We start from the raw sequence: 17,005 nt of genomic DNA on the forward strand, positions 1-17,005 counted from the left end.
ATGCAGCATTCTAGCTGCTTCTGCACTAGAACAGCAGAGCTGTGCAGCTGTGAGGAAGACCCTAGAGTCTGCCCCCTTAGGGAAAAGGTTTGCCGACCCAAGCCAAGAGAGTAACTTCTACCCAAATGTCTGCTAGGCTGCAACCTGTTACTCAAAATTAAAAGAGCATAATCATTCATTAAATGATTAGTACAGCATTACCCTATAACTTAGGCACATATTGTCTGCAGCCGGATGATCCAAGTTAGACATCTTAACACTATCTGAAAATCAGCTCTCATGTTTCAGCTTTTGGAAACCTTTCCATCAGCAGCAGTGGGTAAAAGAGAAAGGGGTAAATGTTTTTTAACAGAGCTGAGTAATGAGACAAACATAGTATTTAACAAAATCATTTTGACAATCCACTGAGTTAAAACTCTAAACTCTGTTGGTTCCGGCTTCTTTCCCAGGAAGTCTGACCAGGCACTAACCCTTGGTAAGGACTCTGAGGCAGAGAACGAGAGCGCGGTACCTCCATGTGTCTCTCCAGCTCTTTGAGCAGCGTAGGGTATTTATCCAGGCGCATGAAGGGTCTGCTCAGGCCCGTGGTCAGCACAAGAATCCCAGGGCTACTGGCACCTTTGGTCTCCATGAACTCCCCCAACTCCTCACTGGGCAGCAAGTGGCGAGAGAGAAGATGCTGCGGTTAGTGATGAGAGACCACGGTGGCCCTCTGACCTCCGTGAGCAACAGCCAGGATTTATGCAACACGAATGTTGCTTTTCACATCGGGAAGGCTCCAGCTTTTATCCCAAATCTGCACTGCTTATCTGGAAATGGCAAATGGGACTCCCACCCCCCGAGGGGTCGCGTTGCTGCTCTCCTATGAGCAACAGTAACGGGGCACAGCATAGGACGTGTGGGTCTCCACGAGACCCTTCTGAAGGCGAGGCCCTCCGGCACTTCAGTGCCGTGCAGACGTGTCCAGTGGAAACGTGCACGCTTACAGCCGGAATAGATTCCAATCATCTCAGAGTCTCAAGGTGGTAAGAACAAGGACCAAGCTGCTCCAGTTATGAGCTAGAGCACGCTGACGGTGGTCACCCCCAGATGTGGCTTCATCCAGCAAACAGGCCCCACTGATGTGCTGCCAGCACTCAGCCGGGAGTAGGCAACGGCTCTTGGGGTGAGGAGCATGAGAAGCAGCAAGAGAAGAGAGCAAACGCGGCTTTAGGTTTCAGAACTTCAAAGACTTTGTTACGTTTAACCCTCACAATACGTGAGGAAGGAAGGTGTCCCTGTGTGCAGATAGCGAATGCGCGTTTATGCTTCAGAACTTCAGAAGCGGTTACATCCATGCCCCACAACACACAAGGAACAACGGTGTCCCTGCGTGCAGACGAGGAAACAGTGCGTATCTCAAAATTAAAGGGTGAGAAACTAGTTGTAGATCTTCCTATCAACCTCTTTTCGCCATCCCCTTCGAGGTGCTTCGCCTAGCTTTCCCTACAGCAGGTCCTCATGCGTTCCCACAGCTGTGGCAGAGGACACAGGCCGATGGGTGGTCCAGCTCTCCACCCACATGTCTGTTATGGCTGACAGTCATCTGACGGCGACGCCCCTTCACTGGCGACCTCTGAGGTCTCTGCTAGGCCCTGGGTCTGCTGTCCCTCATGCTGCATGTGCCATCAGTCCACACATCTGACAGCGTGCAGCCCACAGAAAGGAGGGGAGGCAGCACCAGCACCGGCAGCCAATGCCACAGCCAGGAGACCCTGGTGACCCCTTCATCACCACACCTGTCCTAGGAGACCAGGGGTCTCTAGTCAGCAGAGCTGGATTCAAATGAAACCCATGGCACTCATCCTAGGAACAACTTTTCCTAGTCTAGAGGTTTCCCCTTAGAAGGAAAAGATACTTATATCCTTATTTTGTAAACAATGTCCTAAAATAAATGTGAAAATCCAATAGCAAAACTGAGAAACAGCCAATTTCCAGTTCTGGTCTCACAGGAGCTTCCCACGGCACCACCCCAGCCACGCTGCCCACTGCCAGAGGTCTGGGGGACACCAGGCCCACCATAGGCTCCCAGTGAAAAGACAGTGTTTAGGCCAACCCAGAGGACACCGAGTCCACAAACGGTGAATATTAACAGTCTCGGACAGTTCAACCTAAGCACGGCTTTAGCATGTGTGGGTCTCCACAAGGGAGTTCACCGTAAACAGAGCGTTAGGATGCGTGGGTCTCCAGAAGCTCACGACTGTAACCCTAGCACTGAGTGGGGCAGACTGCCCGAGCTCAGGACCTCGAGACTAGCCTGGGCAACATCGCAAAACCTTGTCTCTACTAAAACACAAAAAAACATTAGCCAGGTGTGGCGGCATGCGCCTGTAGCCCCAGCTATTCAGGAGGCTGAAGTAGGAGAACTGCTTGAACCCGGGACACAGAGGTTGCAGTGAGCTGAGATCTTGCTACTACACTCCAGCCTGGGCGACAGAGGGAGACTACGTCTCCGTAAAAATTAAAAAAAAAAATTGAGACGATAAACATTTTCTCAACTCCATGTATAAGGCTTCATAATTATTTTATTTCTGTAAGGCAGCCCATCATGCTGATGCAGTTTTTAAAATTAGTAGCACATAAACTGTCAGAATACTTGAGAGAGAGAGTATATGAGAGGGAGTGTGTATGAGAGAGAGAGAGTGTATGAGAGAGAGAGTGTGTGTGTGCGTATGAGAGTGTATGAGAGAGATAGTATGTGTATGAGAGAGTGTATGAGACAGAAAGAATGTGTATGAGACAAGAGTGTATGAGAGAAAGTGTATGAGAGTGTATGAGAGAGAGTGTGTGTGTATGAGAGACAGAGAGTGTAATGAGAGAGAGATAGTGTGTGTATGAGAGAGAGAGAGTGTATGAGAAAGAAAGAGTGCGTATGAGAGACACAGAGAGTATGAGAGAGCGAGCACGCGCATGCGGGCATGCCAGGAAGAGCACATGCACGTAAGAGAGCAAGTGCACTTTTGTGGACAAGAGACAACTCAACATCTTTTGTCTGTAACTTAGTGCTTTTCCAAAATCAATTCCTTGAGGAACTCCCCGGCTTGGGCTGACTGGCATCAAGCGCAGTGCCATCTTCAGGGTCCTGCTGTGGGTAACACCTGCACAGCAAGTGTCCTGATCAGCGTGCAGGCTGCACTGACGTGAGCCTATGAGCACACTGCACATGCTCCTGTCATTTCTAAACATGGACACATCATCTGCCTTCTCTCCTTAGCATTCCGCTTCCCCCGGGAGGTGGGTGGGGAACCGAGGAGGGTCCAGGACAGACTCCCCTCCACGGCACCACTACAGCCATTGTCCCCTGCTCTCTTCTCAGCTGGGGCAACACTGAGCACTGTGGACAGCAGGAGAACAAGGACCGGGGAGCAGTCACAGGAGCACTCGCCATGCTAGGCACCAGAACAAGCACTCAGAGACATCAATGCTCCAAACAGCCCTCTGGGCAGGGCAGACATACCATTATGCAAGTGATACAGAGGACAGCCTGCGTGTAGGCCTCTGCCCAAGCCATCACTGTCGGTGGAGCAGCTGACGCTCTGCACCCAAGGTGGACCCCCGCTGTGTGGATGGCATGCCCGGTCCCTCTGACCCTGGGCAGCCTGTTCCTCACACATGCGTCCCTCCCCTCCACCCAATTCTTACTCAGAACAGCTCCTTTCTTCCCATCACTCACTCTATCCATTCCTAAAGCACAAACAGAGTAACACAGGGCTTTAGACAGGAGCAATTTATGTTTTACCAACAATTCTCTAGGTGTTGGAGAATTTATCAGGCAGTCCCATGAACTAACTTTATGACATATATCTCAACTCCTTTAAATGTAATCCACATAAGGGCCTTTTCTACCAAAACAATAATCAAGGAAAAATCCATTCAGATCATTATTTGTATTTCAGGGTTACCTATGAAATTTCTTAACTATGGTACAGCAGAGAAAAACTGACAAAACTCAACAGAGTTACCCTCATCACCACGCCCCCTAAAAAAACCCATGAAGACAAAACAATGAAATGTGTGCAAGCAAAACTAACTTCTTTTAATATCCACAAGACACTCTAACAATGCCGGAACAAATACAGTTAAAAAAGGAAATAGAATTGTATATATTTTTGTGGATCATTTTTGTTTCAGTTTGAAGTTAAAAAATATACATTAGTGCCATAATAAAATGAAACTTACAGCTACTCTGACCTAAGATGGCTCTTTCAGCCTCACTCTGCTGATGCCAGCAGCCCGTGCACAGTGGGTCTCCTGGGTCCTTACTGACACAGTGCCATGGGCTGCCGGCAGCCATAAAACACAGGAAAGTATGGAGCCAATCACAAAGGAACCAACTGCTGGGAAAAAAATCATTTTCACAGACTGAATTACGACACCCATAGTTCAATCAAAATAGCCGGGCACCGACAAGCGCCGCCTCCATCACAGGATGCCGAGGAAGGTCAAAGATGCTAAAATGCTGGGAGGTGGCATCCTGCACGCACTGGGCTCACACTTAGAACTTAAACCCAAGCAATGTAAGGACTGCAAGGGTGCAAATCAGACTTTCAAATTTCAACCAACTACACTTCAACCAATCCTTAAAAATGACTCAACGGCATGAGCAGATATGCGCCCACAGGCATGGCAGCTTCAAGACCTTCACACACGTGGAAAAGCCGGCAAGAGGGACAAGTAAGAATCCAAGCACAGAGGCAGGAAGTAGGAAGGAGCCTTGGCACAGGGAGGCGTGGCCCCAATTCACTGCCCTGCCCTTTGGGGCGGGGAGGCATCTGTGGCCAACAGAGCAGGAGCTCTCAGGGTACAGGGACGTCAGGAGGGCACGCAAGCGTCACGTTCCACAGTGGTGGCACCTGCTGGCTCGGGGGACCTTCCTCTCGCTGCGGCTCTGACGGAAGCAAGTGATATGCCCTAGGGTTGCTGTCCACAGTGGGCCTCAGCCAGCCCCTTCACTCTCTGGGCAGCCCTGGGGAGGAGGCACAAAGACCCTCCTGACTAAAAACCCATCTGTATTCTTTCTGGTTACTTCAGGAAAACACTACATGTACATTTAAGACCCAACAAACACAGTCACTAATGTAAATTACAGAGAAGAGGTTAAATGCAACACTCGCCCACACCCACTGCTCTTGAAGGCCTTCAAGTTTTAGGAAACTAACAGTCTCAGTGACTTTCAATGTCGTCTTTAGGACAGCTCGATTTTGGGAGGAAAATACTGAGTTAAGACTCTCTTCCCCCAAAATTGTCCATCCTACCCACTATTTATATTCCCAACCCCGCCATCTAGGATCAACTCCTTTCCCCCAACAAAAGGGATGTGGAGAAAAAAATAAGGCTTTCTAATGTTACCCTCGCATTCGACTTACTTTCTGTTCATCTTCCTCATCACTCCATCAATAATTGCTGAGGAATTTCCAGAGATACCAATGTAATACTTGCATTGCACTTTTGTGGAAATCTCATTCGATGTATAAATCCCCAGGGGTGGAGTGGAGGGGAGAGCGTGTAACTGAAAGCATGCTGGCTGCTTAGAGACACTGCTGACCCAGCCCACACTCCCAAGTAGGACCTCGCGGAGGGAGGGTTTCTTTGGGATCTCGTTTTCTGTGACCGCCGTGAGTTCTAACTTCCTCTCCTTTCACCGCACTGTTAAAGGCTGCTGTTTCCGTCCAGGACTGCAGATGCTTTAATAACAAATAGGTAGTTCACAAAATCTTAATCCTTTAATATTGGAGCACATCCAGGAAACAGTAACTATCCAGGGTCTTTTTTATTTTTTTAAACAATAGAAGACAACGAAACATCCAATGAACATGTAGCGTGTTCACCCTGACATGATCTGCTGACAGTTTTTCTGAATGCTGGTAATAGCACTGTGAATGGGTTCTTTCAGGAAAGGACGCTGAAACCCAGAGACAGGAGGAAGCCTGCCCATGGCCGCACAGCCTGCAGCAGCAGTCACAGCCAGAGCCGAGTCCACCCTGCTACCAGGTCTAGTCTGTTGCAGGACACCCACGCAGGGCCAAACCTGAGCCCCAAATGTGCTTCTCAAGAGGCAAGGAACGCCTGCTCACGGAAGAGGCTTTCTAAATTCTGAGTTGAAATGTTAGGTGAAGAGTAAGCTGAAGTTAAATATTTAAGTTAGAAAGACAATGGCATCTATCTTGATACTACTAAAACAATATTTTTTCCATTTATGGTTTTGAAAACATGTGAACTTCTATTTTCAAAAAAAATTATGAAATTTTTTGTAAAACATTAATATAATTCTTTGGCGTCTTTTAGGAGCAGAAAGTGAGCCTCTGAGCTCTCTAAGCCCACGTGTGGTCTCCTCCAAGCCAATCCTCAAACAAATCTATTCTTAACGCTCTCTAAGGACCGAGATCCTCCTCAATAGCTGAAACAGCCGAGAAACATCTTCCTCCAATCTGCAGGAAGCAGACATTGCCGCGTCTCATAGAATGAGCGGAACAATCGGTACAGTCTCTGTCGCACTTGTTTTTAGTTTCAGGCTGAAAAGCTAAAGCTAATGGTCTCCAATTTAATGTTTTGTATATAAAACCTGATCCTAATTTGAAATTTGATCCTTTCTTTTACAGCTGATGGAATTCGAGCTCGTATACTTCCACTTTTAAGAACTGAGAGAAATATGATTCTAGGACTCTTGACTAAGCTTGTGGCTACACCCCTCAACACTGACCGACTCCTTCAACCTATTAGCCAAAGGGCTCCAAGGCCCTAGGGAAGACATCAGAAAAAATCTCTTTTTACAACAATACTAACCATCATTTCAAAGACTTGTCACCAGTACTTCTCAAGCACTAATTTTGAGGGGTAATTAAAATTCATATCCTTGCACCCTATGAAGGACACAGAGCTGCCCACCTTCCCTACTGCCCAGGTGCCTAGTGAGCGAACCTGTGTTCCGTGAGGACGTTCACTGCAGAAGGGTGATTGGCACAATACGTGAGGTACAGGGTTTTCATCTGTGGCATCAGGTTTAAAAAGCAGCCTCCGATTCTCTGCTGAGCTTCGGGCAACCTGGGGAAATGTGAAACAAAGGGAAATCGTCATCAGTTTTACAGACAAAAGGCCAACTGCTAATGACAAACGCAGCGCACCTCTGGGTGAGGAAAACCTTCCTCTGCACCCTATCTGTGAAAACGAGGCGCCTGACCCCAGCATACACGTGTTGCTCCCTTGAGTCCAGCAGAGAAGGGGCGCCCAGCAAGCAGCTGTGCTGCCAGGTCCTCTCTTGCAGCGTCCAGACTGCCAGGACTGTGCACTGCATCAGGACCAACCCTCAGGCCCACGCTCTTTGGGCAGTGAGAAAAACAGACGTCACAAAGCCTTCAGTTTTGCATAAAATAAGGAGAATTGCTGGATGTGGTTATTTGGTCTGCAAGTTTTCTACCGAAGTAGCATCAAGACTAACAAAAAATACAAAAACTGCATTTCCCTTCAGGTTAGAGATTGAAAAGCAAGCCCACCTAGCAGGTGCCTGTCCTCCCTAGATCCACACCATCCTGAGAGTTAGCAGGCTTCTCCAAAACGCATAAACTCAAGAGAACAAAAAGAATGAGGAAGAGATGACCAGAAGGAGCCATGGAAGCTGCAAAATAGATATGAAGGGTGGCGAGCCGGCATAAGCTGCGGGCATCAGGGCCCCAGGCAGTGCCACCTCAGCGGGGGGCTATGCCTAACAGGGTACTACAGGCTCACCTCTCCAGACCTCAGGGTTTCTGGGGTGAGGACAGCAGCAGCAACCCGGAGCAAGGGCACATGTGCAGAAAACAGGAGGCCCATGCGAACTCTTACCACCTTCCCTGCTCCCCAGACACCCACAATGTTCCCAAAAGGATTACATCCTCCTACCCAGGGAGCAGGAGCCAGAAAAAAAGTGACCAAAACACTAACGCCATGGATTCCTCCAGAAAACAAGAGTCACTAGTCCCAGCTCCTGGACAGCACTTCCAAAGTGTTTTCAGGCATGAAAGGACCAGAAACACATTTGCCTAAAAAAGGGGGGACATGAAGGAGCAAAGGGGAAAAAGGAAATATGATAGTCATTCCACATCAGAATAAAAGTTCCTGATCCAGAAGGCCAAAAACATAAGCAGAAGTCAAAGAAATCATCACACGACTAAGCAAAAAGAGTGCAAGGCACAAGATCAAAGGTGTCCAAGACTGTCAGCATAGGCTGAGAGAAGACCGGGGCCCCAGACAACAGTGCAGTCATTCCGAAGCCCAGAAACAAGGATACAAAGAGCTCTGAGTGAGAAACACCTGTTGCACACCAAGACAGAACAGCACGGGGCTCCTCAGTACCAGAGCCTAGAGACACTGAAGCACCCCTTGAAATGAGGGGTGGAAATCCCTCCCCCTAACTGTCTCCACCTCAGGCAACAGTGAACACTCACGTGGATTAACTGCCCAACATGCACTCGCTCCTCAGGAATCTCCCAGAAAAGGTACTTAACCAAAATGACAGAGGAATGCAAAAAAAGGGAAAGACGGTAGCATCCAACACAAAGGCGGACGAAGCCCAGGACTAGGGTCCAGGCCTGCAACTCGTGCAGACGCCGCTTCTGCCCTGCCATCCCCTCCAACAAGATAAACACGTGGCCTCGGTCCATCCCTGCTGGTAACGGAACACCTCGGACTGGGTAATGTACCAACAACAGAAATGCACTGCCCACGGCTCTGGAGGCTGGAAGCCCAAGATCAGGGCAGCCGCACGTAGTTCCCTATGCATCCTCACAGGGGCAAGGGGCAAAACAGCTCCCTCACAGCTGTGACAAGGGAGCTGATCCCATTCATGAGGGCTCCATCCTCACCACCTAACTGTCTCCAAGCCCTACCTTTTAATACCATCCACCTGGTGACTAAGTTTTAAAGATGATCTGGGCAACACATTCAGACCACAGCACACTCTGGCTCCCAACATGCCTTTCAACCCTGCAGGCAGGACCTCAGGCCCAGAAACCCTAGTTCACCTCCCTCCCATCCAGTCTCCACGTGTCTCCTCAGCACTGCTTTCCACTCTGCAGCTGCTAAGCAGTGGCTGGAGAAAGTTATAGTCAGGAGAATCAGCCAGTCACGAGTATTAGGAAAAATCTCATGTTCAAAACACAGAGTACTCAATTTATGCTAACCTGGTCTTCTCCCTGTTTTGCAACAATTTTTTAATTCATTCCTTATTAACTGTTAACCAAGACTCAAAAAGACTGTTCCAGTTCTAATTAATGAGCTGTTATCAGTACGTCCTACAGTAAGAGCTGTGGAGACAGAAAAGCACAAGGAAGTAACGCTGTGGGAGTTCCAAAACCCACTGCGGCCGCCTTCTCTCCTCAGACTCTCAGTCATTCCCAGTACCATGGGCCTTCCCTTCCAGACTAGATAAATGTCAGTTTTATAAAACACGGGCTTTGGAAAAGAGGTGAGAGTATACCTCTGCTTCTAAAATGCAGCAATTACGTAGGTGCCAAGTGTAGTTCATGTAAATAATACAGACAACAGAAATGAATAGAAATGTAAAATGTAGACAATAAAAATATCCCACACAGGTTCAGGTGGCTGATCTGTGTAAGAACATACCAAAGTAAGTGCTCCCTCCACCTACCAGTCTCTTCTCTGTGCTGGGTAAAAAAAAGACCAACGCCCTCCTTCAGTATTTAACTTTCCATCTCTTTGCCTCTCTTAGCTCTCCTTTGATCTCTGTCTGCGCAAGACATGTGCCAACCCTGTGTAATGGAGGAGGCTCACAGAAGCACAGCAGGTACCTGCAGGGACAGGGAGTCCAGTGAGGTCTGCGACAGCAGGGACCTCTCCCACAGCACAAGGACGCTAAGGGTGAGGATGCAGAAGTCCTGCGGGCAGTGGCGGTGACAGACAGACCTCTGCACAGATGGGGAGCTGCCCCACCTGCCTTCTCTGCCATGCTGCTTTGCCCTCGAATTCAATAGCTACTAGCCACCTGCAGCTATTTCAAGTAAAGTTAATTAAAAATTTTAAAAAATGGAAGTTCAGTTCTTCAGTTGTGTTAACCTCATTTCAAGAGCTTCACGGCCCCAAGCGGCTAGAGGCTACTGAAATTCCTATAGCAGATGCAGCACGTTTCCATCAGCGCATGCTCTGAACACTAACTCATCCAAGCCACGTTTCCAAATCCTGAAGGTGTCATGCGTTTATTATAGAGCTTTACTGTTTAGTTTATTAAAGCACAACTGAAGGCAAAGTAAGCTAGCATTTGCACTGCTGCAGACCCATTTCCAACTGTGAACACGTAAGTGAGGTTTTCACAGCCTTCAGAGATTAGCCACAGTTCTGTCTACATTTGCAGGATAGTCACTGACTCACAAATTAGTTTCAACTACTGTAAGTATGCAGCAGCATTACAAGGCACTGGGAGCAGATTAGAAACAGGGTCAGAAACAGTCTCTTCCTTAAAGTGACTGCTATCATTGTGGGGAATGTGAAACAAGTACAGAAGTAAACTGAATATAAGACAACATGCAGTCTCAATGACACGAGCTACAAACTGCTGCCAGCCTACAGACAAGAAGGACCCGCCCCTTAATCCGGGTACTGAAGGCACACAGGTTTTGAGAATATTACATACTGACATCTGAGCAGGTGATGCTGATGCTCAGGGACACAGTACAGCACTGGAAGAAGCTGGCTTCTAGGATGACAGAACCCTGCGTGCCTCAATGGGAGGACTGAGTAATGATGGAAGGCCAAAGCTGGATTGTGGGGAACATTCCCGTGAGACCCCCAAAAGGCATAGGTCTCACTATACGGTGAGTTTGATCCCAAACACAGTTTCCTACTGGAGGCAGTCAAGCTATCGGAAAGAAGGGACTGAAAGATGACTCATCAGTTTCTAATATCAACCACAATATCGTTTGGGCCTAAAACTATGCAGTGCTGCTAGATTGAGTGACTCCTTACCAGCAACCAGTTTCTGCTTTTAACTTTTAATAGCTTTAACCTTTTCTTTACTTGCCTGACTGCCTTGTACCCCAGAAAATGGTTTAACTGTGGGGATATTTGCAAAGCAAATGCCACCATACGGGATGGCTTTGATTTCTGACTCAGAGACTCCTGAACGGGGGAGTTGAGATAAGTTGAGTCAGGAGTAGACAAAGGAGAATCTGGTTAAAAGATATTCTGATGAGCAAAACCAGAAAACCTTTTCACATCTCAGCTCTAAAACAAGATCAAACCAGAAATACCTGCAGCCATGAGGAGTAATGTCTGGATGTAAACAAGCTCTGTGATCACAGGAAATTCTGTTACTTTTTACAACCACTGATTGTGTATCTGACTTCTCTATTGTATAGGCCATGTAAGGTATACATTTGCATTTCCTCTTGCAATGACGTAAACCAGAGCAAAGAAAGTGTATTTATTCCTGGCCTTTGAAAAATAAAGGCTGCTGTTTAGGCACGGCCTATCAGCCCTCCAGACGCCCTGCTTTCTGTCTTTCTTCCACGCACTCTCTCTTCCAGGTATTGGGACCCTCTTGCAGGTCGAGAGACCCCCGGCAGACGTGCTGTCCCGGACCGGTCCCCGACACTGGATGAACAAAAAAAGAACACTGCCAGAGATGCGGCACAGGAAAATTATCGGATATGTGTTACCTAAAATGGGTTAAATTCTTCTACTGCAGAAATACTGCTCGGTGCTGGGCCACAAAGTATGCTAAGATTTCAACTCCTATCTGGTCCAGTGTCACAGCCCCGATCCATTCAGAAATGAAAATTGAGATAAACTGATTTTCATTTCTGATACTTCATCAGTTATTGAAAATTAAGTCATATTTCAGTATAGCTTATAAAGGAACAATTACTTCAATGTACAAGTGTCTTTTCCTATTTCATTCACCAGCCTTGAGCCGAGGCCCTAGATTTTTATTAGCTCTTTCAGTCCCAAACCAATTCTCCAAGAATTTTCTGTCACTGCCACCCCCAGTTCCATGGCTGATAAAGCCCTTGTAATCATTAATTCAGCAGCAGCTGAAGCTCATAAAAGTCAGCTGAGTCCCAGGACTTGAGCATAATGTGCCAACATACACCGCACGTAATGCCGCCTAGGCACCTAAATTCGCACGACAACCAACCAGACTCACAGAAATCACCCGCACAGAATATGAGTTCAGAGTTAAAGGAGAGGATATTCGCCCTGGTTCTCTCTTGAGCTCCATAGGCTCTTCCTCAGAGTGTTGTAATGTGCAGGAGGGCATCTCACAGGGGCTACATCAAGGCCATGGGCAGCAGGAAGGGGCACGTGGGTCACTAGAGGCACCACGCATCATGCCAGGTGCTTCCACCAGACCTCCTGGCAGAAGCAAAGCCGTGATCTACAGGTGTGATGTTGCACTGTGTCCATGAATGGTTCAACGTCTGATGACAGCTACAATCACACATACTCTATTCTCTACATCTTCACAGTAACAGCAATAGCGCAAGGTAAAAAGGGGTACCCAAGGGTTTTTTTACCCCCTTACCCAGATCAAAGATGACTGGGTCTCAGCAAAAACATTTGAGAAGTCAAAGAAATACTAGGCGGTTTCCTCCACAACACACTTACTCCTAGTGGTTATTACTAACTAGACAGGAAAGGTTCTCATTTCAATAACAAGTGATTTCAGATGGAAACTGAGATGCATATGAAGACAGAGCCACGTGCTGGGGGAACCTCCCCAAACATCTCCAGCCACAAAAACCCAGCAACCTGTCCATGATCGACAGACGGCCTTCACAGACAAGATTTCACAAGCAAGCTCCCGTCCCACTCAGGGCAGAGACAGGGAGGGGGACAGACAGACAGACAGACAGACAGACAGACACAGACACAGACACAGACACACACACACACATACACACACACACACTCTCTCTCTCTCTCTCTCTCACTCACTCATTCTCTCTCTCTCTTCATAAGTAGCCTCCTGTTCCCACTCAGGGTAGGCAGGCAGGCAGGCAGGCAGACACGCACACAGACACACACACACACACACACACACACACACACACACACAGAGCTCTCAGGGTAGAAACAGACAGGCAGACACAGACACACAGACACACACAGACAGAGTCCCTGTAGCCACATGACCTCTGGCAGGTCCTCTCTTGCTGACTACCAAAAAGCTTCTAAGTTTTCCAATTTATTGGCATACAGCTGTTCACAGCAGCCTTTGGTGAGCCTTTGAACTTCTGCAGTATCAGTTTTAAAATCAGAGATGAAAAAGAAAACATTTATTTCGGTTTTCTCTCTTTTTTCTTACTCTGGCTAAAGGTTTATCCATTTTATTTTTTTCAGAAAACCAACTTTTAGTTTTGTTGATCTTTTGTAATATTTCAATTTCATTTATTTCTACGCTAATCTTTATTATTTTCCTTCTACTAATTTTGGATTTGGTTTGCTCCTGCTTTTCTTGTTCAGAGGTATCATTAAAGTTGTTATTTGAAGTTTTTCTACTTTTTGACATAGGTGCTTACAGCTATGAATTTCCTCTTAGTACAGCTTTTGCTGCACAAAACCCATAGTTTTTGGTATATTGTGTTTTCATAATCATTCATTTGAAGAAATTATTAAATTTTCTTAATTTCTTCATTGGCCCACTGGTCATTCAGGAGCATACTGTTTAATTTCCATGTGTCTGTACAGTTTCCAAAATTCCTATTGAGTTTTATTTCCACTGTAATCAGAGAAGATGCTTGATAAAATTATTTTTGATTTTTAAGAAATGAATATCATTTTTTAAGACTTGCTCTGTGTTTAATATTTATGGTCTATCCTTGAGAATATCCATGTACTGAAGAAAAGAATGTGTATTTTGAAGCCACTAGAGGAAATGTTCTGTAAATATCTATCAGATTGATTTGTTCAAAAGTACAGATAAAGTCAAATGTCTTTTTGTTGCTTTTTGTATGAAAAATCTGTCCAGTGGTGAAAGCGGTGTGTTGAAGTCTCTACCTATTATTGAATTGGGGTTTACCTTTCTCTTTAGTTCTAACAATATTTGCTTTATACTATCTGGATGCTCCAGTGTTGGATGTGTATTTACAACTGCTATTTCCTCTTGCTGAATCCACCCTTTATTATATAATGACCTTCTTTGTCTCTAGCTTTTGTCCTGAAATCTATTTTGTTTCCTCTAAGTACAGCTGCTCCTGCTCTTTTCTGGTTCCATTTGCATGAAATATCTTTTTCCATTCCTTTATTTCCAGTCTACAGGTATCTTTAATAGAGGTGAAGTGTGTTTATCTTGTAGGCAACAGATCACTGGGTCTTTTTTTTTTTTTTTTTAATCCATTCAGCCACTCTGCAGCTTTTAATTGCAGAGTTTAGTTCATTTAAGCTCAATGTTATTATTCATAACTACGGCCTTACTATTACCATTTCGTCATTTGTCCTCTTGTTGTGTAATAATCTTTTCCTTTTCTTTCCTGTCTTCCTTTTCATAAAGGTGATTCTCTCTGGTTTTAATTTCTTGCTTTTTATTTTTTATGGATCTATGGTAACTTAAGGTTACCAGGGACTTGCAAATAATATCTTATAACCCATTATTTTAAAATGACAATATTGATTGCATAAATAACAAACAAGGAAAGAGAAAATTAATAAAATTTCTACATTTTATTCTTGTACTTTTTAACTTGTTTCCATTCGTATCTTACTGTACTGTCTATGTCTTCAAAAGCTGTAGTTTTTTATCAGTTCATCTTTTAATCTTTCTACTCAAGATACAAGTAGTTTACACACCACCATTAGTGTGGTACTATTCTGTGTTCTTCTGTGTACTATTACCAGTGAGTTTTGTACCTTCAGATGATTTCTTGTAGCTCACTGATGTCCTTTTCTTTCAGACTGAAGAACTCCCTTTAGCATTTCTTGCAGAACAGGGCTGGTGTTAATAAAATCCCTCAACTTTCGTTTGGGATTTCTCCTTCATGTCTGAAGGATATTTTTGCTGGATATACTATGCTTGGATGAAAGGTTTTTGCTTTCAGAAATTTAAAAATCACACCCACTCTCTCCTGGCCTGGAAACATTCCACTGAGAAGTCTGCTGCCAGATGTATTGGAGCATCTTTGCATGGTATTTTTTTTCTCCCTCTCTCTCTGCTTTTAGGATCCTTTCTTCATCCTTGACCTATGGGAGTGTTCATTAAATGCCTTAAGGTAGTCTTCAGTGGGTTAAATCTACTTGGTGTTTTATTAATAGAATCTTCTTGTACTTGAGTATTCATACCTTCCTTTCAGTTTGGGAAGTTATCTGTTACTATCCCTAGGAATACACTTTCTACTCCATGTCTCTCCTTACTTCCTCCTTAAGGCCAGTCACTCTTGGATTTGCCCTTTTGGGGGCTATTTTCTATTATTTTGTAGGCATGCTTCATTGTTTTTTACTCTTTGTCTCCCCTGTGTATTTTCAGAGAGCCTGTCTGAAACTATCTAATTCTTTCCTCTGCTTGATCAGTTCTGCTAAGAGACTTTGATGCATTTTTCAGCATGTCAACTGCATTTGTCAACTCCAGAATTTCTGCTTGATTCTTTTATATTATTTCATGATCTCTTTAAATTCATCTGATAGGATTCTGATTTCCTTCTCTGTGTTATCTTGAATCTCACTGTTTCCTCAGAATAGCTATTTGTGAACTCTGTCTGAAAGGTCACATATCTGTCTCTCCAGGATCATTTACTGGCGCCTTTCTTTGGTGAGTTCGTGTTTTCCTGGATGGACTTCATGCTTGTGGATGTCTATCAGCGTCTGGGCAGTATTAGGCATTGAAGAGTTACTTATTTATTGGAGTCTTCACAGCCTAGGCTTGTTTGTACCCATCCTACTTGGGAAGGCTTTCCAGGTATTCAAAGGGACTTGGGTGTTGTGATTTAAGTTTCTGTTCTCAGTGCAGTTTTATCTGCATTGAGACCAATTGGGGCACCCCAAGCCCAGTAATGCTGTGACTCTTGCTGACTCACACAGGTACCACCGTTGTGTTCCTGAATAAAATCCCAAAGAATTTTCAATTACCGGGCAGAGATTATTTGTTCTCTTCCCTTACTTTCTCCCAAACAGAGAGAGAGAGAGAGAGAGAGAGAGAGAGAGAGAGAGAGAGAGAGAGAGACAGAGAGAGAGAGAGAGAGAGACAGAGACAGATAGACACAAAGAGAGGGAGATACAGAGAGGGGGTGTGAGTGTGAGTGTGTGTTTGTGTGTTTGTGTGTGTGTGGAGAGACAGAGAGAGATGAGTAGCCTGGAGCTAGAGGAGGGTAACACAAGCACCCCTGTAGTCACTACCACTGGGACTGCACTGGTTCATACCTGAAGGCAGCAAAGCACTGGCCTGCACCCAAAGACCATGGTAACCACTTCCTAGCTACTGCCTGTGTTTGCTCAAGGCCCTGGGGCGCTACAATCTGCAAGTGGCAAAGCCAGACAGGCATGTGTTCTTTCCTTCAGGACGGCGAGTTCCCCTCGGTTCCGGGCAGGTCTAGAGAGGCCACCCGGGAGCCAGGGCCTGGAATCTGACACATCAGGAATCTAGCCTGTGCACTATTCTACTGCAGTTGAGTATTTCTTGTGGCATCCAAGCCACAAGAAAAAGTCCTTCCCACTCTTTGCTCCCCTTTTCCATAAGCAAGAACCTCTCCCTGTGGCCACACTGCCCCAGGCCCCAGCAAGTGCGGCCTGTTTACCACTGATGTTCACTCAAGGCCCAAGGACTCTTCAGTGTTTGTGGTAACTGCTGCTAGGCCCAAGACTCTCCTTTCAGGGCAGTGGGCTGCCCTCTAGCCCAGGGCAGGTCCCGAAATGCCATCTAGGAGCCAAGGCCTGAAACCGGGGGCCTGCCAGAGCCCACTGATGCTCTACTTCACTGTGGCTGGGCAGGCATGTAAGCTGCAAGACAAAGTCCCCTCTCCTTTTCTCAAGCAGGAGTCCCTCCCTGTAG

General features: G+C 46.0%; 1 protein-coding gene across 13 annotated transcripts in view; it reads right to left on the reverse strand.

Annotated features, from left to right (window-relative positions):
* The window catches only part of ARHGEF7 (Rho guanine nucleotide exchange factor 7), a 184,035-nt gene that overhangs the window by 30,951 nt on the left and 136,079 nt on the right, over positions 1-17,005 (reverse strand). For all 13 annotated transcript variants that reach the window (XM_074387439.1, XM_039473192.2, XM_039473193.2 and 10 more), the window contains 2 exons: positions 6,958-7,080; positions 512-650 (listed from right to left, as the gene is read on the reverse strand). In XM_074387439.1, coding sequence (XP_074243540.1) covers positions 512-650; positions 6,958-7,080 — 262 coding nt within the window. The remainder of the gene's footprint in view (positions 1-511; positions 651-6,957; positions 7,081-17,005) is intronic.

The sequence above is a fragment of the Saimiri boliviensis genome, chromosome 16 (assembly GCF_048565385.1).
Source record: "Saimiri boliviensis isolate mSaiBol1 chromosome 16, mSaiBol1.pri, whole genome shotgun sequence".
NCBI lineage: Eukaryota > Metazoa > Chordata > Mammalia > Primates > Cebidae > Saimiri > Saimiri boliviensis.